Raw genomic sequence first — 22,305 nt, 5'->3', positions numbered from 1 at the left:
CTTTTTCCCTTGCTTTCTCCCTATCTGCACAGTTCTTAATGGAGAGCAGCATTGCTATGGACACGCTCAGAAGAATGAAGCCTTTGCCAAGCCTTTGGTGAGATATTACTTTCTGAACAGTAATAAAATAGACTGATAGTAGATTTTAAGCCTTCCAGCTTCTGAATGTCTGTGGAGCGCATGACCAGCAAATCAAAATAAACTTTGGACAGTCTGGAGGGGCTGTCAGTAAAACTTCATTTGCAGCAAAACTTGGTGCTCTAATTTCAGTGGGTGTCAGGTGGAGCTGACGAAATGGTTTCAAATGCCTGCAGCCTGGACTGCAGTGTGCAGCCATCATGCCAGGAAAAGCTGTACCACTTCTCTGAGTGTTGAAAATCTGTCATTCATTTTGTTGGTGGCAATATCTTCTCTTTACAGAATGTTTCATTCTCAGGTGCTTTGGCTTTATTCAGTGCTTTGCCGTTCATAACAAGGGTGATTTTTGTATCTCAAGTCCCCTTGAATGCAGTGCTGTGATTCCAGTTTAGCCATAGAATAGCTCTTTCCATGTGCTTTTTTTTTTTCGTGCATAGACTTATTCTGAAAATACCCAAATATACTTTCTAGTGGGCCAGTGTCTTTAATCATGAGATGTCCAAGAGGAGCACATCTATGCAGCTGATGGATTACACATCTCATAGTTATCTCTCAGACTTGCACACTGGTACATGATCAGCTTTTATGGCATGTCTGTAGAAGCCAGCTAAGTACCAACACTTAGAGCAGTGCATGGATTCAGCACAGAATACTCTTTCCAGGCTCTGTATGACACTAACATTAAATGTCACACATTAAAAATACATGACATTTCCCACATTAAAAGTGACTGATTCTGTGTAAACAAAATCCCTGTGATATATGGTATTCAATACTTGAATGCAGTGGTACAGCAGATAAAATATAAAGTTGGTATGATTAATGATAAAATAGAATTTAGCTTACTGAGATATGATGTTTTGGCGTTATCAAAGTGCAGGAAAAAGTAGAAACAGCATCCTTCTACTTTTCTGTCTAAAATTGTGTAAAACCCAATGGTGTTCCTGCAAATCATTTTGATGACATTGTCTTTGTTATGAAAAATCAGCTCTATCTGTTCTTTTGACACTTACACTTGCAGAAAAACAAAGATTTTTTTTCTTTTCCCTGGTGATATGAACATTTTCACTCACTGTCCTTCTCTAGACCTTTAAAAGAGGAAATATCCATCCTCTGTCCTTCTGAATGCTGGTGTTTACTGATGATGCGAAGCTGCAGAACAGTCAGGGCTTCAAAAAGAAACACTCATATTGCTCTGTGGTTGGAGAGCATCCAGTGACTTCCCAGTTGCAGCAGCATGCACAAGAATGGGAATGCTGCATATACTCCCATTTTCCTAATAGTAAAATTCCAGCTTTAGATACCTTTAAAATGACTGGCATTATTTTCTAGTCCCTACAGACTGTCATAGCAAAAGCTGCATGTGCTGCAATGCCTCAGTGATGTTTCAGCTCACTGTCACTGGTTGCTGGTAGAATAAGTGCCTTCCCTGGTGGGCTTCAAACCTTGGCTGGTGGAGAAAAATGATGCCAAGTGGAGTGAGTGCTTCCTCATGCAGCTCAGCTGTGGGACTCAAAGAGCTCTCATTGCAAATTGGCGTAAGGACATTGACTTCATGATTCCTCCTGCTGGCATTCCTTGTGTACTCTGTGAGATAGAATCCTAGAATCATAGAATGTATTGGGTTGCAGGAGACCTATCAAGGTCATCTAGTCCAACCCCTCTAAATGCCCAGACTGAGAGGGGCTTGCCTTTCCTCACAGCATCTACAAAATAGGACTTAAATGTATGAAGTGTGTGCTCCACAGGTTTCATTCCCAGAGGCAACAAAATCAGTGAGGGTTAGCAATGCAACAAGCCTGCTGGATATCCTGGATGGAACTTTAGTTCTGTGTGCTAGCTGTCTAATAAAATAAAAGCATAGAGGAGAAGACACACTAATTCACACACTGTGCTTTGGAAGAAATAAAGGAGAAAGTGTTCAGTGCTCTCAGAAACAGGGTATTGCAAATACAGAATTATTGGAAGGGGATTTCTTAATACTTTCCTGGGAGCAGTTGTCCCTGTGCCTCAGATTTATGTCATTTGTAATGGGGCTTTTCAGTAAGACAATATAATTTAAAAGTAATACCTAGAGCTCTAATAGAAAATTATTAGGAAATAAATGAAAAGGGCTTAGTTATTTGCAGTAGCGAACTTCAGGGCAACTTGCTGCTTTGTAATACTGAAGGGCAAGGAAGAAATTTTCCCTGAGAGCAAACCCAGCCAATTACAGGATTTCTTCTGCTGAAACGGGATGGGCTGAAACTGATAGAGACCAGATAGTTATGAACTTAGGTGTGATATGCTGAGATGACTTGGCGTTCTTTCAGCTTCTGCATGCCTTCTGTGCTCTGTCTTCTATTTTAATATCTATTCATTTCTAGTAACTAATGTTTTTGAAGACTTAACCCAAAAAACCTAAAAAAAGCCAAGGAGAACTGTTAACCTGTGTGATTCAGCTTAAATGCTAGATTTTTCTCTCTGTGACTGAGTCATCCCTGTTGGAATGACTGCTGATTTGTTTGCTTTTCAGTTGCTTCTGTCAAGATGCAGAGGTCAGCAGGACCAGTCCATGTTTGTTTGAAGGCAACTAGAAAAGAAATAGATCCTCTTGACCTTTAACTATGTGCAAATCTGGCTGGCTGTCACTGTTCTCAAACAGACTTAAGAGCCACAATACTAGAGATTATCCCTGAATTTTCAGATCATGGCCTTGCTGTTACAGGCTGTATCACTGACTGTACTAAGTACATCCTGGCATTTTTGTGTCACATCCCGCTCTTAGTAAGGATGTTAGCTAAAGCCCAGCTTTAATTGAAACTAAGCTTTGGTGAAAGAGACCCAATTGTGAGAAACTCCACTAAACTGTCAGATGTAAACAGCTTTGCTTCTCTGTCCAGGGAGCCTGAGAATTCCCTGAGCAGGGTCAAAAGCACAGTGAGGAGTACAGGTCTTGCTTTTAAGTGCCTCCGGTGAGAACTATAATCCTGATGGTTAACTTGAGGAGACATCCCTAGATATCTGTTTTTCAAGCTTTCATTAATGTGAGCCTTTTTAAGCTACCTTTCAGTGGCTGTGCTCAGAAGTTGCTTCTTTTGAGTGGATGGTATAGCCTTTCTTCGTTGTAATACATGGACCTCTGGGACATCTCGTATGTTTTAGTGAAGCTCAAATTGTCATCTTGTTTCTACTGAGTTTTGTGTAGCAATTGAATCTTAGGAGAAAATAAGTACAGAATGAATAAATATTCTTAAAGAGTAATAGGTTAGCTCAGCACAAATAGTTTTCTGTTTGAAGGGAATGGAGCCTTGAATGGTACCTCCATCTCGATTCACAAGGCTCTGATACACGGAAGTAGAGATAATGCAAGACATTGGATGTGCAACATTGTACTTTTTTAACACTTCATTTTCTGAGATCATACTTCCATGATGTTTTCTTTTACTAGTAGGATCTTGAAAATGGGTCAGACATAAAAGGGAGAGGTAACATGGGATTAGGATTTATCCTTATCATGCATAGGAGTTGTTATTAGAATTAGAGTTATAACATCAATGAGCAAGAAAAAGACAGGAATGTTTGAAGTTGTGCCAAAGGCAGGTACCAACGCTCAAGCTGCAGAATCACTGTATCTCTTGGTCGGTGGTTCAGAGCAACCATCTGTTGAATTGTTGCTTTTCAAGCATTGCTCTCTCACTTGACAAATTGAAAAGAAGAAAAAATCCAAAGCGTTCGAAGGATCTGTGGTTTGTAATGTATGAGAGTGTTTTACACCATAAGTGGGAATTTGATCTTTGTTTTAGACAATAACCCCAAACATGTAGCAGTAGTAGTCATGAAAAGGTAAGTTAGTGCTTGAGTGAAACCTCTGAAGAGTAAGTAATAATCCATTTGGTTTTAGGAAAGATTTGTGTGATCTGAAAAAAACAATGATAATAAAGAACTCATTTTTCTTTAAGCAGATCACCAAACCATGACCTCCTTGATCTGAAAGAATGAAGCTCAGATACTAGTGAATCTGCTTGGTAACCATTATGTGAAGTGTAAAATTTAGACAAATAAATTTATAAAGTTCTCATGAAGAGAGAGGAAAACAATCAAATGCTCAATTAAGTCTGAAAACTGTTAACATAGGACATTCTTATAGCAGCTGGTAGTGGATGTGGTAGTGCATTTATTGGCTGTGGACCTTCAGATGGACAAAGATGGTTGATGGAGTAGTTACTGATGTTATTGCTGGAACTCAGAATGAGCACAGATGAGCTTGAGTGTTGACTTATACAGTCCTGCAATCAGCAATTCAGCAAGCCAGTGAAAATGTCATAAAACAGCCAGAGAACATTAAAACAGCTTAGGTACATTGGGAGAGATCTGAGTTGTGCCTTTCCCTAAACAATGCTTTTATAAATACATTTCACAGCTTTTGGATGTACCACCATAGTCTTAGTTAATAAAACCCCAAGAGTTAATGAAAAATGAACCTGCAAGAAAAACAAAACAAATCCATGTATAAATATGCAATTCAAATGTAGAGATTTTTTCCGATCTAGTAGGTATAAAATGCTCAGTCATTTTGCTGCCTCCTTCATCTTTATAAGAAAATGGATAAATGGCAGAGGGAGAAGATTCCATGCATAATATGCATACTAGAGACAAAAATGTTTTACTTGATTCATTAACAAACCACCCTCACTTAACTGAAGCACAAATGCCGTAACAGTTTTTTTCCAAAGTTGTGAATATTTCCTCTAATTTGAATTCAACTTTAGGGCTAATTGACACTTCAATTTCAAATGTCCTTCTTATTCATTCCTTTATATCATCCCTTTTTCCCTCTTGTCCTTGCTTTAAAGACAAGCCAAACTCAGAATTTTGCTTGTTTTTATTTTGAGACCTGTTAAACTCCCATGATTTTCCCTGTGGTTTTCTATTGGATTCTAAGCTGGCTTCAGTTTGTGGTTGAGAGCCAGTTCCAGGTGGCCTGGGAATTAGAAGTGCCTTGCCACCAAAACAAAGGAAACTGCTTTTTGAACTCTGGCAAAGCTAAACCTTTCTTCGTATTGCCAGTTGAGAGAGTAGGCCCAGTTTATAATTAGTCCCTTGAAGCAGGGAATTATAAATCTTAGTTTCAGTGTGAGAACACAATGCATATTTTTTTTTTTATTGTACTGTGGAGCGATTCTTTCTTTCCTTCCCTCTTGCTGTTCCCCATATGACCACTGCAACGTCCTGTAGAAATGGCATCCATTGGAAATTGGCTTCTCTGGAAAATGGATGCGTTTGAAGCCTTCCAGAAAAGATGAATTATTAGATAAAACACTTTCAGACATCAAGTTCCGATGTGCCAGTGAAACCAAACACACGTTTTTCTGTAAATTGGAGTTCAAATTCCAAGGTTTTTTTCTGTGTCAGAAAATTAACAGATTCATCTACTAATTTCTGCTTAGAATGAACATGGTCAATTCCATGGCAATCTTCTGGTTAAAACAAAGAGAATGTATCTTTTTACAAAGCTCTGTCTCATAGCATCTGAGCTGACAGAAAAATGGTCGCCATGAGAGTCTCCAAGAAAAAGTCAGCACAGCCCCATCACCTGCTCAGAGGAGTGAGCGATGAAATCCACACTAACCTGGGGAACAGCTTACCTGGCACAGGGAGGAATGGCTCATGTCTTCTGCAAGCTTCAGCTCCCAGACTTCTGCCTCAAAATGGAGAAAAACAGTGAGGCTTATCAAACTGCTGTTTCCTTTTGCCCATGACTGAAATGTTAACTGTTATTCCAAACTGACTGGATTAAAGGAAGGCTGCTGCTGCATTCACTGGCATTCTTGCAGAAGTTGCCCTTTTCTGAATTTCCAGCTATAGCACTAACGTGAGTGGCTGGTGAAGAAGCATTTTTAAAGCTTTCAAGTCTATTGCTGTTGGCTTAGTGAGGGCTTTCTTCCTCATCAGCCTGAGTGGATTTATTGTCTCGGTCATGGAGTGTGAACAAAAGTGATAGTGCTCACCAGGCACTTAGTTTTCTCAATTCTTCTCAATTCTAAGTGTAACTAATGAAAAGAATGCTACGGTTTTGGGTTATGGTTCCAGGAAGCATTTTAAATAGAAGTAGCCTGCAGCGCTGTTCAAAATATAAGCTAAATAATGCAAAATCGTTAGCAGAAAATACAGCACAATTAAATAACACCATCTGATGGACAGCTATTCAAAGTAATTCTTTTTGATTAGACTGGATCATTATCAGTGAGCACATGTGACCTTATATGCACTCAGTAGTACTTGTAGTAATTCAGGAAAGTTAAATAATCATTACTGATTAATTACTATTGGTTATACTGAGTGGTCCTATCCATATTTGGTGGATTTTAAGTGCTGTATTAGGAAGAACTTAAACTGTCTGAATATGCTTTTCTTATATTTTATGGTTTATTTATACAAAAAAACCAAAACAAAACAAAAAAAAGGTATGCTTTCCAAAAGCAACCTGTTTGGGAGAAAGTTGACTTGTGTTCTATAAATCATGTAAACATTTCTGAAAAGTCCACCCAAAATGATGCATTTTTTCAGCCCAGAGAACATTTGTTTCAGGTAAAATAATACATTTTGTGTCATTTGTGAGGGTAAGACTTTTTTATAACCTTGCAACTGAAACACATAATAGCAGTGTGCACCTGAGGTGAGGGACAGAGCAAATATCCACCGAAGTTATGACATAAATTTACAGGTGGCATTGTAATGAGAAGGGAGTAGGAAAGGGGAAGTCTGTGCTTCTGCTGCATAGGTAACACTAACAATGCTGAAAATGGCAGGTTTCTGAGCATTGGCTGTTGATTTGCTTTGCAAATACCTCTCTCTGCAAATTCCTGCTCATGGCACACCTTTGACAAAAAGCCATTTGCACAGTGTTTTGTCAGCACTTGTTTTGCATGAAGCTTAGTGCCATGATGAAACATCTCTATAGACCTGGTTTTCTTCCTAACTACAGGCTGGCTTGACAGGGTGACATGTTGTTGAAACGTTGCGTAAGAAAATATTTGCTATATAGGAAGTTGGATTTTTCATATAGCATTTCATAGCATTGTCATTCGTCTGATTGGAGGGAGTAACCAGCCAGTATTGTTAGTGTCAGAGTTTAACTGATAGATCCCTTTCCAGGTGCACAGGGCAGTTTCTGTCTGCCTTGCCACCCTCTTGCCTCAGCCAAACCAGTTTGCAGCAGAGCTGCAATGGAAGAGGTGGTGGCAAAGTGGCAGTATCTCCTGGAAAAGCTCTCCAAACCCTCTTTGGTGGGCGTAACCACCCAGCATGTCCGTTTTGCTCCAGGCTTTTTTGGTTGTGGTGCAGTCAATTAAAATGACAAAATGATGCATGATGGGAGGAAGAGCCTCATTATATTGTCGCTTGTACTTTGTAGTTTGCTTTTAAAGGAGTCTGTTTGCCATCACACCTAATGAAGGGAACAAGCTGACAGCCTGAGTTGCAAATGCTTCATAATAACACCACGACAAACACTGGTTTGGGTTTTTTTTATTGTGTGTCTGATAGCTCTGTTTAAGACGCAAGTCTGAAGGCATTTAATTTAATCCTATTTTCATAATTGTGTGGTGTGGGAGCTGAGCTGGTTGTATTTATTCTACCCTGATATTAAGGAGAACTAGGCATAGCTTGCAATCCGCTTGCCTGGATTTAGCTCTGTCAGGGTTCTTCGGTGCTAGAGCAGGAGGTGGTTTGCTAAGGGATTACATTTTAAAAGATTTTAAGGCTAAAGGGTATCCATATAACCACTAGTCCGACTTCGTGTGTGTCTGTGCTGGTGCTGTGTCCAGGCGCTGCCCCTCTGAGGGGCAGGACGCGGCCGGTTCCAGCACGTTCCAGCCGGTTCCAGCAGCCCCAGGGCAGAGCTGAGCCCCTCAGCTGGGCTGGCGGCACCTCAGGGAAGGGCTAAAGGGTGCTGGGCAGTGAGGGGAAAAGTGTGAGAAACTGCCCTGGGACACCGAGGGCTGGCAGGAGGAAGGAGGATGTGTTCCAGGGCCTGAGCAGAGACTCCTCTGTGGCCATGGAGGGACCCCAGGGGAGCTGGTTTTCCTGGCTGCAGCCATGGAGGGCCCACGTTGGAGCAGGGGAACCTGTGAGGAAGAGGGGGTGGCAGAGAGTAACCATTACGGGCAGACCACAACCCCCATTCCTGTGCTGCTTGGGGAAGGAGAGCTAGAGAAGTAAAAAAAAGGAGGCAAGAGGAATGTGTGTCACTTTTTGTCTTTCTCACTATCCAAGCCTATTCTAATTTGCAGTTAATTAAAATGATTTTTCCTAAGTCAAGTCTGGTTTGCTCATGAGAGTAATTGGTAAGTGATCTCCTGGTCTTTATTTTGACTCATGAGCTTTTAAATCTTATTTTCTCTTTCCCATTCTGTTGAGAAAGAGTGAGAGAGCAGCTGGGTGGGCGGCTGGCAGCTGGTCCAGGTCGAGCCACCACAGTATCGTATGTTGTAGGGTTTTATATAGCATTTCCTTCAGGGGGAGGAATTCTTCCTGCATGTTGTCCTTTAACATCCAGCACATAACCCTTCTTGTCAAATATATAGCACTGTGTTCTGGAGTGAAGTCTCCTGAAGGTGAAAAAGAAAGAGGGAGAGGAGAAGTGTTTTTGACACAGAGGAAACCCTGACCAGCATATGAGATTCCAACAGGTTTCTGTGTTCATAGACTTGCAAGTTTGAAAGAGCTGCTGTGCTGGGTTAGACCATTTGTCAACAAAATTTCTACAGGGTTCTCCGTAGTAAATGAAGAAATGAGCCTTTACATTTTCTAGTAATTCCTCTGTGTTGGAGATGCACAGCATGACCGTCACTATTTGAATGTGTCACTGAAGCATTTGTGAAGATGAGAGCTTAACAAAGAAGCTTAATGTGTAGTATAAAGGAGGTAGGATAAATAAAAACATCTTTCTGTCCCTGCAGAAACTCAACGTACTGCATGAAGGTGTCCATGTCCTTGACGGTAGCAGAGAATGAATCTGGGCTTTGCTACAACAGCAAAATCAGATACCTGGAAAAATCGGAAGTCACTAAGAGAAAAACAATCTCCTGTCCTGATATTGAGGATTACAAAACAGCTGGTCAAGAGCCAGATGTGGTGTGGTACAAGGTAACTGTTGCTGTCTTATTGTTATTGTGCTGAAACTACACAAAACTTCAGTTGTTTTCAGTCTGAGGTGTAGAGATGGCCTCTTCTGAGCCTGTAGTGGTTTGTGACTGGTCTGGAGGATGATCTCCCAGTATTACAGAAGTAATACTAAAGCACAGGCAAAAATACTCTGCATAGTCACTGTCCAACAGAAATCAACATCAGTGAGCAAGTTTTGTGCCAGAGGTCACATAATTTCTCTAACAGCAATACCACATTCCCAAACCCCTGTGCCTCTGTACCAGTTTCCACCATGGTTGGAAGTCTCCCTACCTGGTACTGTAGTAGAAACAAAGGGAGGCGACCTATGAAGCCAAATATGTATCAGCACCACCAGCTTCAGTAGTGCTACCTGATTAATTTTTATGAAGTCTGTTAGGTAATTTTACCAGGGCCCGTTAATTTTTACCCAAGTCTGCTGGGTATTTTCAGGGAGATACTTTTGCTGAGATTCACTGAGTCGTTTTACTGAGGTTTGGTAATTTTAACTGAGGTCTGTTAGATACTTTTACTACTTGGCTGGTAACTTGGCTGATGGTACCTTCACAGATTATTAGGGGTTGGAAGGGACCTTGAAAGGTCATCTAGTCCAGCCTCTCTGCCAGAGCAGGATTCTCTAGAGTAGGTTACACAGGAACATGTCCAGTTAGGTTTTGCATGTCTCCAGAGCAGGAGACTGACTTTCTGCATGTTCTGTGAAGTATCACACACCACTTTTACAAACAGGTGTATTGGTGATGTGTTTCTGTAGCTCCCCAAGAAAACAGGAAAATTACTAAAATATGGGTTATCAGGCAGATGTCAGGTACCAAGACTGTAGCAAGGTCTGGAAAATTTTACCCATTGTCTAGATTTTGACAACAAGCTGATATTTGAAAAGCCCTCATGTAAGAGTTGCTGCAAGAAGCAATGGAGAAGAGTAATGAGGTGAGAGTCAAAGGGAACAGGAAATAGTTGGGCAAGAGGAATTGCTCAGTGGGGTCTGTGGAAAATAGAGTTTGGATTGTAGGGATAAAGGCAGAAGGAATTTAGGACAAATTTGGTTCAGATAAAGAAGACAGAAACACACAAACTAGTTAAATCCTAAATTTTGAATGCTTGATTTCCCAACCTTTAGTATCTTTAAGGATAGTTATTCTTTGTGAAATAAGTAATATGTTCAGAGCTGTAGATTTTTTTTCTCCTTAGCAGGTTGCATCATAAAAAAAGCAGAAAAAAACCCACCCACTCTTGACCTTTATTTCTGTTTTTTGCAGAAATCTCACTTGTTCTATCTTATAGTAACAAAAGTATAAGCCACTGTTAGTATAAACAAAGTTTTCCTTCCAGCCATTGAAACTGTTTCCCCCAGCATATGGGTGGGTGGCTTCAATGCTGTTGAAACATAAAACATATTTATTCAGTTAAGTCTCAAATCTTGGAGAAAAGAGGGTGCGCCAGAGAGAAGCTCTTTCCTGCCCTACCTGCTTCAGGTTTATTACTGAGCACCAGACCTCATATACTGAACTCTGAACACTCATACTGAACTAAAAAGCTCATATTTTTTCCAAGAGCACACTGCAAAAACAGTCTGGCAGGAATAATTTTCAGCTGTTATGGAGCAGAAATCGGTCTAAGGAAGACACGTGTACAACCTCACAAGAAAGGGAATAGAGGGGTCTTTGTGCCATAAACCCACACATATAATCTGGGTTGCACACACACACAGGTTGTGTGACACCAGGCTGAAATATGAGAGCTGACTGACAAGTTATCACTGTGGTGAAACTGAACAGAGTTGGTGTGGTTGAATGATAACGGTGAGACAATTGAAGTCGACAACCTTTACTCTGGCTTGGAAATGAAAAGAGACATTAGTGGTGTAACCTACTACATCTACTTCCATATCCATAATTAATAAAAATTTGCTATAATTTCAGTTCTTAGAAAACACCTCTTTTATCTAGGCCTGAATCAGGAAGCTCAGGAATATGAAATGTCAATATAAATGTTACGCAAAAGGTTTATATGTCAAGTTATCCCTTGAAGCTTATTACTGAGACAAGGTTTTGGCAAGGTATTCCAGATTAAGAGAAGTCAGCTGATTCAAAAGAGCATAAGTCCTGTTTCTAGAAGATATAATTACTTGGATTTCAAAATAATATGATGAGTACTGGAGTAACTCCTACAAACTGCAGCCTGGGACTTAAGATGATGCTATGTGAGGCAACTTTGTAACAAAAAGCAGGTCCCTTCTTCCAAAGAATAGTGTAAAGTGATACTCCACTTTAGGATCTGACCTTCATTTCCTGAAGAAGGCATCTGCTTGCAGTCATAGCACAATGGATCCTCAAGTTTTTCCCCTCGATCTTTGTGATTGAGTTTGGTATGTACATGAAGGTGTAATCAGCCATCTTCTTGTGCAAATCTGCTCCAGAGGTACTGGGGGGCAATTCCTTTTCATTATTCTGAAATATTTAGAGAAAATTTTCATCTAAGAGGGAAGCACAAATTGTCCAAGGTAAAACAGTAGCTAAATAAATATGAGGAAGTCCTTGAGGTTCCTTCTTTATTCCTTTGGCTGAAACGAGAAATCCTTTTGTTCATGAGAACTTGCCAGTTCACTGGTAGTTGAGGAGTTTGGACTTGTGACCATCAGACAGGACACTTATTGGTGCAAGCCCACCATGTGTAGGAGTTGCCCTGCCTTCCAGAAGGCTTCTATGTGAAGGGATTAATTAATCTGAGCCACTAATTGCATCAGTTTACAGGAAGTTGACTGTATTTAAACACACTCTTAAAATAATTATGCCTGAATAGATTTCCACATACACACCCAATAAGTAACTAAAAATTTGCTATGAGGATTTGTTTTAAAAGTAGTATGAACTTCACTTCTGGCAGGTATTACACTGCATGAAATATTTACTTTTAACAATTTCCACAATTAATGCCATTGATGTACCCACAGCAGTGTTATGCCTCTTAGAACTGTTTTGACAAGATGTATAAGGACTTTTTTGAAATAAGTGTATGTGTCAAGGCATGATTGTATAGGATTTAACAGTAGGAGCAGTTTCATGAAAAATCAACTGGCAGAAGAAAAAGGTTTATTACATCTAGAATGAGGAGTCTTAATCCATTTCCATCATCTCTTGTCTACTAATGGTTTGAAGGAAGGGCTGTGAAAACAACCAAAATGTCAGGTGAAGGACAGGTTGATATCTACCCTACAAAAAACCAAAATTGTTCATGTGCTGCCAGTTAAATTTCAAGGAAGAGAAAAAAAAAAGCATAATAGTGCACATCTTAAATTTTTTTGGGAAAAAACCCCCAAATATTAAAGATACTTAATGAGAATGAATAGGGTAAAAAAAGTAAACTTTCAGATTCTTCTAGTATGGTGCAAAAGCAGAGAAGAGCAATTAACTGCCTAAAACCTGGGGTGCGTTAAGAAGAGTGTGTCTAGCAGGTCGAGGGAGGTTCTCCTCCCCCTCTACTCTGTCCTGGTGTGACCACAGCTGGAGTGTTGTGTCCAGTTCTGGGCTCCTCAGTTTAAGAGGAACAGAGATTTACTTGAGAGTCCAACGGAGGGCTGTGAGGATGATTGAGGGACTGGAACACCTGTCTTATGAGGAATGGCTGAGAGACCTGGGGCGTTTTAGAGAGGACTGAGAGGGATCTTATTAATGTATATCATTATCTGAAGGGTGGGTGTCAAGAAGGAGAGGCCAATCTGTTTTCAGTCATACCCGGTGATAGGACGAGGGGCAACGGATGCAAGCTGGAGCACAGGACGTTTCACCTTAACATGAGGAAGAACTTTACTGTAAGGGTTACAGAGTACTGGAACAGGCTTCCCAGAGAGGTTGTGGAGTCTCCTTCTCTAGAGACTTTTTTTATTGATTTGTTTCTTGACCATTTTTTTGCTTAAAATACAAACTGTTATGATTTTCCAGTTTCGCTCTGTTTTGGTTTTGTGGATTGAACAAGTCTGTGGATAAGAGGCAGAATAAACCAGGCATTTTCCCTTTATTTTTACAAAGCCTGCACAGTCAACAGAAGGTAGACTAATCAGCTAAAATTAAGGAAATAAAGGCTTATAAATGATTTTTAATATGAAGTGTTTTAAGCTTATACAAAAAGAAACAATTAAGACATTAATGGTATAATGCCAACAGAACAATTATTCACTGTAAAGCCACAATAGCATAAACATTGTTTGTGCTAAATAATTGATCTCTGTGGTAGTAATGATGTCACCTTTCTTATTACAAAGATGTTGTGTAAAAAATACGAAGGTATTCATAAATGTTAAAATGTATCTTCGATCTCTTTGCTCCCACACTTCTGAAAATAAACAGGGAATATGAAACTGGTAGTATATGATTAGGGTCTTTCAGTCCTGCACTTAATGGGTGCAGATCTGAAATATGCTTACTTTTGTGTTCTGGGAATTGTGTTCCTTCTAAATTAGGATTGAATAGGACCGAATCATATTCTTTGCCCAGTGTTCAGATTTAGTTTCTCCAAGTAAGTGGTTCCTGTGCCTTTAAATAGGACTAAAAAATTGAGTGCAAATAAAAAAGGATTTAATGGCACTTTCTGGTTCAGAACTGTGTCCTGCATGAGTCTCAAGTGATGATACAGCAGCAAAAATAAGCTCTGATTCCTCTTACCACAGCAGATATGATCTGGATTCTGATCAGACTCTGTCATCGGTGTGAACTAAGGTTCACATGCAAGACACAATTACACTTTCCTTACAACTGTATTTTGGAAACAGAATACTTAGTTACCTGCAGCAGAATGGCACAGTTTCAGTATTTGAAATCTGACTACATTGTAACTGAATTTGGCCTGATAGGAATAAATGTTTCACTGCTCCATTTTCAAGTGCAAGACCAGAGGCTCACAGTCCCATCTTTTTATTTCTTTATTATTATTCTTTATTTTAGGAACTGATATTGTGGGTTTGGAATGTGTATGGATTCCCAAGAAAAGAATATGTGTCAACTTTTATCTCCTGCTGTCATGCAGTACTTTTGCATGGCAGTGTATATTTTCCTGTTTGGTTTTCTGGTTTTGTTTTCTTAAGAGAAAGCTTTGTTCTTTTTTGTTTGCTATATTTCTGACAATGTTGTTGTAGATGGGCAGAAAATGGGGCGTAGGTCTGGGCTATTTACACAAATCTCTGAAGATGCTGAGCCTGATGTAACTGATGCAAGATTGTTAGTTGCAGTCTGAGAACTTATTCCAAATTGCCACCTTGAGAGAGGGAATAAAGGGGCATTACAGATACTCAGGCCTTATGTTGCTGTGTGTGCTTTGGGTACAGGATTAGCCAGAGCCTCCAGAAATTTCTGGAGTTCTGTTCCAGAGAACCAAGAAAAGTATTATTTTGTTTGCAGGCAGGACAGGTGTCCTGGTTTGAGCCAGGATGAAGCCAGTTTTTCTTTTGCTGATCCTATTTTTTTTTTTATTTCAGTGAGCTTTCTTCAACTAGCAACTGCGTGTTCTGCTAGGTTGATAAGACACTGGAATGTTTTTGTAATTGCTGGGCTCTCAAGGTCGTGCCTTTGCTCTGCCGGCTCAGACACTACGGGGGGATTTGTGGCCCCCCCGTGGGAGGCTGGGTTAGAGGAACAGCAAAACTGGCCAGAGATATTCCATTCCATATATCTACGTAGGCTTGGGAGATGACAGAAGAAAACTTCCTTCCTTCCCCCATTCCAGTGTCTTATCAACCTAGCAGAACACGCAGTTGCTAGTTGAAGAAAGCTCACTGAAATAAAAAAAATAGGATCAGCAAAAGAAAAACTGGCTTCATCCTGGCTCAAACCAGGACAACAGGCTTGATGTTAAAGTTATTGAGAGACAATGAATATATACTCTTAAGGTACTATTTTAAAGAGACAATGATCAGATTGTACTTATGCTTTTAGTTCAAAGCATTCCAAGAGGTATTTAAGCATGAGTACCACTGGAGTGGAAGATGACTGAGCTAGCTGCAAGGATACAGTGTGTTAGGAAGGGGAGAGTCTCTTCTTGCACTGTATCACACACTATGTAAAAGGACTCAAATGGCGATCCAGTAGGACCACAATTCACAGTGATGACCCTAAACCTGCCAACAGCTAAGGTCTGCCTGGGAATGTCAGTGAGGGTTGCAGGCCATTAGTACCATATTCTCCATCACAGGACACACATGGAGGCGAAGCTGCAAAGAGCCCAGTGAAGGGAAAAGGCTGAATCAAAGCTTGTCAGGTGCCAGAGAAGCCAGTGGTGAGGAAAAAGACCGTAAGCAAACCAGGCTTCCTGGATTCTCTTGCTCACAAAGCTTCTGTTGTTCTTCCTGTTTTCTTTTGTCGGTAAATGGTTCTAGCCTGAGACTGTGTGTAAAGTTTGCCTTTGGGCTAACTCTTAACAGATGTTGCCCTTAGTCCCTTCAAACAGAGATGTATTTTCATGGTCTGTCCTAAAGTAGAGCTCTTATCAGTTGTTCATCATGAAAAAGAGAAGATAATTAACCATTGCTCCAGGGCACCACATATTAAACAGGGAATTACTGAACCTTAAAAACATTTTTGTTTAGTTTCTGTCTTCAGATTCATTCCAGTTTCAGATCTTTGTGCTTTCTGAAACTATACTTGAATTTGAAATGCAAAAGATTTTCAGAAGATGTTTACTTATGTGTAATACCAAAAATCTGATCAGGCAACACTGTCTTATGTCATACAAACTGGGTAATTTTGGCAATGGATTTTTTTCTGCAGGAATGTGAGCCAAAAATGTGGAGAAGTGTTGTAATTCAGAAGGGAAATACTGTCTTAATACAAGAAGTCCAGGAAGAAGATGGAGGAAATTATACCTGTGAACTAAAGTTTGAAGACAAGCTTATACGAAGAACAGTTGAATTGAAGGTTACTGGTAAGAATCTTTCTTCTATGCCAATGGAAAAAAATAAAGCTTTAAAATGATAAGAAAAAGTAGTTTTCACATGTCAGTGAATCTATCAAATAGAAATATGTCCAAAACAAATCCCAATGGACAGGCAGTCCCAAGTGGCTCTGTACAAACCCTGGAAATGCTGGTTATAAAGCAAAAGGTAGAGCAGACCTAAGTCCTCCCTATACCCTGGAAGTAATTCAGGTTCCAGTTATGTCTTCAGTGCTAAACAGAAAAAAGGCTGACTGAAGCTGTAAAACAGGCTAGAATGAAACACAGCCAAAGGGGACATCTTAAGTCCTTAATACATTGGGGTTTTTTGGATGATTGTTCCATGTTTGTAAGCTTTGGTTTAATTTATGAGATCAACTTCTTTAGTCTAGAGCTTATCTTTAGTGAAGAGTGTGGTGCAACCTATTCTAAGGATGAAGTTTAGGAACGGTTAGGAGGAAAGGAACCTGCTTATCAGGAGGTCATACGTTGTGTTTCTGAGTCCAAGTAGCAATCTACTAGTCAACAGTATTTTTCTGTCACTTTTTGTCAGAAATGAATGGGTAAAAAAAAAGTATTGCCTACCTCTATATTCCTGATCCCTTTCTATTCCACTGTGCAGTATGACATCTATAATTATTATTTTGCCTTCAGTGTCTATGGAACTTTGCGAGTGTCTGAAAACAGCTGAGGGATTTTTCAGCCTTTTGCACAAAACTGTATCAACACATGGGTAGGGATTTTCCCCACTGTTTTGACACACTGATTGAAATGAAGTCATGCTTAAAGCAGTGATAAGAGGAATTCTACTTTCATATATCAGACTGAATTAGACCATGTATTTCTAATATGTTCTTGAAATACAATTCTTCCCTTTTCTTTTGAGAGAGAAACCAATTTTCCTGTTCTTATCGTTATTCCTCATTTTAAATGAGTTCTTTTCCCCGTGTGCCAGATTCATACATCATGTGATTCTTTATTGTCCATTTTTGACCATGGACAGGTCTCTAAGGTATTGATTTGACCTACCTGACCCCAGACCTGTCAAATGAAGATATAATACCTGCCTTGTGGATAGTTGCTATCCTAAGTAGCGTGATAGTCTTCAACCAGAATATGAACTAAGTTTGACAAAGTGAAAAGGAGAAGCATTTAATTCAATTCCCCATGATGGATATTCTTTAGAGTACAGATATTCTGTGCTCGCCCTCATCATGACCTTGCTAGAACTCATGTGTGCTCTTCATTATTTGAACAATGTGGTGTATTCATACTCCACAGTTTAATTAATTTGTCCTAAACTAGCTATAGTATGTATTAAAGTTATTTGTTTTATTAAAATGTTTATGACCTAAATTATTAACACTGTGAATATGGAATATGCAAGTGTTCTCCTTTTTGCAAAATATTTGAGAACCAGGAGATTGTTCCTCTTGTAATTTGGTGTGAAATTAATATTAAATTAAATTTTCTTTAGTTTGTAAGAGCACATATTTTAATAAATATCTTTTCCAGACAAAAGTGTTTGGGGGACAAACTTATCTAATGGCATTTGTAGAAAGGAATAGTTGGACCATACATGGAGTGCTGTATGTGGCCAGCAATGTTATCGTGTGGCTTTGGTGATTAAGGTACCAGCAAGTGTGATTAAGGTGATAAAAGACTTAAGAGGCTCTTAGGGGATGTCAGGAAAAGTCTTGCAGCCTAGAATATATTGGAAAAGTATTTTGACACAAAGTATTTATAGGGACAAAATCCTGAGCTACAATACAGCACTAATGAGCAGTGCCTAAATCTTGGTGTTTGGGTGCATTTAACAATAACAGACTGACAACAAAACAGCTTTTTCATCACTAGTTCTTGTATGTGTTATATTATGCAGACAGATGTGAAACAAGTCTTGTCAGCCTTTTTTGCTGAAGAAATAGGACAACTGTGTTGGCTCTTAGCAAGTAATGTAGCCCTTCAGGCTACATAATATATATGTGTGTGTGTCTACATGTCACTTTTTCTCCTGGTAGTTTTACTGTGGACAAACAAGTGAGATCAGCAGCTATGATCCAGGGTTCAAAAGCCTAAAAATATAACAAAAATTGTTTTTTAATTAGATAATAAATTAGAGTGCACTGATGTAGAAAAAATGACCATACTAATGTAAAGTTACAGATAACCAACAATATCAGAACGTATTAGTTTTTAATAAAATTACAGATATTTGGGAATATCAGAAATCATAAACATTTTCATTCGTGTTCAGTGCCAGTATTTACTGAAGAAAAATTATGCTATTCAGATATAAAGTAAAAACAAACATTAAAAGGCATGTTGTTTTTGAAAGGCAATTTTGGCAACCTTCTGCTTCTCCTGACCCTACCAACCAGTTCACTCTGATACATAGCAATGTTTCAGTAGCTTTTGGAATGAAAAAATGCAATTGTCAAAAAATACCTGCTGTGTTTACCTGCTGCTTCAGCACTCTTTTTTAGTTTTGGAGCACTAGTCTCTAAGGAAACAGGCTCAGAAGAAGATGTAAGCAGAGGTACATTGGAGGTTGGAGAAAGGGTGACCCCCTGAGAAAGGAGCAAGCCCTGCTTTTGTGGGGTGGTCCAGGTGTCCTCTGGCAATGGGGCTGTCTTGCTGGGATGTGGTTTTCCATGGACAGCTGTACTAGTGGGAGAGGTTGCCTCACTGTTTCTGTTCCCTGTGAAAACAGGTGACTTAGAAACTTGTGCTGGTGAATTATTTTCCAGTTTGACAGCAGAAGGTGGCCATCTGACCAACTTCATAAACTGCTGGTGATGGATTGGGGTGACATGCAGGAATTACTGGACCACTCTGTCCAGCAGCCCTGTCCTCCAAGTTTCCTTCAACCTCTATTCTGTCATATTCTTCACAGGCTGCTAAAATGCCTGGCTGTCCCTAAAAGTCATTTATGCAGCAATATTTGTTTTGACCATTGTAAATGACAAATTATTCCACATGGCTACATGAATTGAATGATTCTGCCTGAATTCACTCTTTGCTTATAGTTTTTCAATTAAATTTCTTCCAATCTCATTACATTGCTCACATTTCAAATTACACCTGCTGCTGTTGCTGTATTTTGCTTGTGTGTTTGGGACTCCTTTATTAGCACAAGCAGTTGATGGTGATTTGCTGTTCTTAAGCAAAGGGGTTGAACTGGATTTAAAAAAGCAAATTATTAGTCATACTCACCAGCAGTTCTAGAGACATACAGAGACAAGCTTCCACAGAGTGAGTGAGGATATGCGCTAAGAGTATGTCTGCTCTTTGATGGTAGTTGCTTTTCTGCACATATTTAATCCTCTCTAAACTTGGTGTGCTATTTTATATTATTTGTAGTGGAGTCTAGTGACACATTGGTAGGAATCCATGGGTGCTGATCAGTACAAATTTACACCTGCAGTAATCTGTAAGTGCACCCTAAGCCTTATCAGTCTGCAGTAGATAAAGTATTATCAATAGAATTATACAAATGATATGTTGACTGAAATTTTTGGCTGTTGACAGTTTCCAGAACAACCACAGCAAAAAAGTGGTAAGAGAAATTAAAAGCTTATTTGAACTGAACAGAAACCTGTCCTTTGGAATTCAGATTATTATAAGGGTTTTACTTTGTAATTTAATCTATAAGAATTGTTATTTCCTTAAAAATCTGGGAACATTTAACTATTATTCTATGCCAATGGCATTATGGTTTAGCACAAGCAGTTTCATAATCACAGTGAATTTATGAAGTGCTTCAGTATTGTTCATCATTACTTATCCAAAGAAACAGTTTAGCTCTAAAAGGTCACTGAGATCTGAAAATCCTTGTGCAGGTGGGAATTGAATATACATAAAAGCAAAGGCAACATAATACACAGGTTAAAAAATCAGGTGGCTAAGGAATAAATGTGGATGAACTAAACATATTCAGCAGTTTCCTGCAGCTAGAGGTCCTGTACTGAGGACACACCTGTTGCACAAAGCTCTGATCTGTAGGGATTCCCAAGTCAACTCTGAAGAAGTATTTTCAGCAGAGCTAGTTAACATATTTGTAGGGCTTTTGGTACTTTTATGGATCTGGTGAGAGCTGCTAGCTCCCCTCTCTCTTTATTTGTGTTTTCAAATGGATCAGAGTGTCCATAGTCTCAAATAAAGCAGAAAACATTACAAGGAAAGCCTAAAGCAGACTGAATTTTCCTGAAGGAATGACTGAAAAAAGCACTCCGAGGTAAAATGTGGTGACATGTATGGTGGGAGTTAGGCTGGCCTTCTGGGCAGTGCTTGCTGCATTTGGAGCTGTTTCCCTTTTCCTGGAAACAAATTCTCTTTCTACAGAGCTCTTATTTTAGCTCTACATCTCCAAATGAAAAATGTCCCCTCCTTAGGGTTCACCAGAATAGTATGACATCTAAATTGGTGTTGAAGCTGTCAGCAGCAGTTGGACTCAAGAACATCTCCTTCTTTCCCTTCTGTCCCGTTTTGACAGCTTTAGCTCTCCTTCCCATGCAGTGATCAATATTCAGTTCACTTGGAGCTTGGCAGCCCTCTCTACTCTTCACATGTGGCCTAGTCCCATCTTGTGTCCCATGCAAGTGCTCTAGTCAGAGCTTGCTCTGGGCAGGAAATGTCCTGTTTCCAGACAAAGTCCCAACTTCTGCTCTCCATAACTTCACTGGGAGCTGCTGGAGCACCATCAGAGAACACCGATGCTTTCTACTTTAGAGACCAGTATTGTACTTAACAACCTGGTTTTATCCATAAACTGTAACTGCCTCCTGTACTCAATAACAGACAGCAAATCACTGTGTAAAATGCTTCAGGAGTAAGGGGGTGACAGATATTTGCACCCTGTTTGCTGATGTGAGGCCATATCTCACACCTCAGCCTCAGGAGAGTGCAGGGAGAAGGAGGCTTGCAGTGGCTTCCCTGATATGTGCCTGTGTGCTGCACTGGGCTTGGAGTATCATTCTCTAATAGTGTCACACGGTAAGATAGAATGATTAACTGACTGGAGCTGCTGAGCTCAAAATAAAGTATGTCTTTTCAAATTTTTCATCAAACAAAGTCTAAGCAGTTAGGGTGGATAATAAACTGGTAAGATTTTCACAGTGACTTATTTCTTTTAAATTCATGATTTTAGTACGTGCCATTGGTCAGTGGACTCTATTTGTAGTGGTAGAGGCAGCAGGGCCTTCTTTCCTTCTGGAAAGTACCTTTTACAATTTTTTTGTAACAAAACTTTTACCAATATCAGTAAAATAATACACTAAGGAGTGAAGAAAATCTAGAGAACCTTTTTGTTGGGGGGAAGCATTTACAAAAATAAAAGGTAAGGAGAAAAGCAGCTTGCTTGTGACTACAATTCTAATAACTGTGAGAAGGAGGTACTTTTATAGTTCAGAAGAGAAATCTTAAAGTGAACAAGTTGAATCTGCAGAAATTCTGTACTTCAGGGAGGGATACTAAAGATTGTTTGGAAACAGGAAATCCTTCCTGTTCCCTTCTAATGTTGATAGAATAGATAACATTTACATCATATCTGAAGTGACATTTTCTTCCCGCTGTAACTTACACATTTCTGTAGCAAGACTTCATCTCTTCTCCCTGCTTGCAATATCTTGACAAAGTCAGGGAATCACTTTTTCATTAAATGCAAAGGATAGAAGAAAACCTGCCCAAATTAGGTTTTTGCTGAGGGTCCCAAACTTCAAGAGACCTTTAGTATGAGATACTGTTTTTCCTCTGCTGCATTTTCTTATAAATGATGCATTGCATCTTCTAGTATTCTGATTTTGTAAAGGAAACTTTCCTTTCTGTGACAGAAACCAAGCCAGAAATGGGTTAAGTGCTGACAAATACAGTACTGAAAGACCAGGAAATTAATTTCACAGCTGGGTTCTCAAACCATTGCTGAAATAACAGTCTATTTAAAGCTACATATAGGAAGTGTCAAGAATTAGAGCTTTCTTTTGATATATTTTGTGTGATTTGTAATAATTTTTATCAAGGTCCTTGTTTTGTAAATATTAAGTTTTTGTTTCTTATAGTAAAGTATTTATCTTAAACCTCTAA

The 22,305-nt window shown here is 39.4% G+C and overlaps 1 protein-coding gene across 3 annotated transcripts in view; it reads left to right on the top strand.

The window, feature by feature from the left end:
• Positions 1–22,305, top strand: part of IL1RAPL2 (interleukin 1 receptor accessory protein like 2) — a 349,582-nt gene that overhangs the window by 186,358 nt on the left and 140,919 nt on the right. For all 3 annotated transcript variants that reach the window (XM_051630650.1, XM_051630651.1, XM_051630649.1), the window contains exons 4-5: positions 9,081–9,267; positions 16,062–16,215. In XM_051630650.1, the coding sequence (XP_051486610.1) occupies positions 9,081–9,267; positions 16,062–16,215 (341 nt within the window). The remainder of the gene's footprint in view (positions 1–9,080; positions 9,268–16,061; positions 16,216–22,305) is intronic.

Source organism: Apus apus, chromosome 12, assembly GCF_020740795.1.
Source record: "Apus apus isolate bApuApu2 chromosome 12, bApuApu2.pri.cur, whole genome shotgun sequence".
Classification (NCBI taxonomy): Eukaryota; Metazoa; Chordata; class Aves; order Apodiformes; family Apodidae; genus Apus; species Apus apus.
This window is presented reverse-complemented; position numbering and strand designations above follow the sequence as displayed.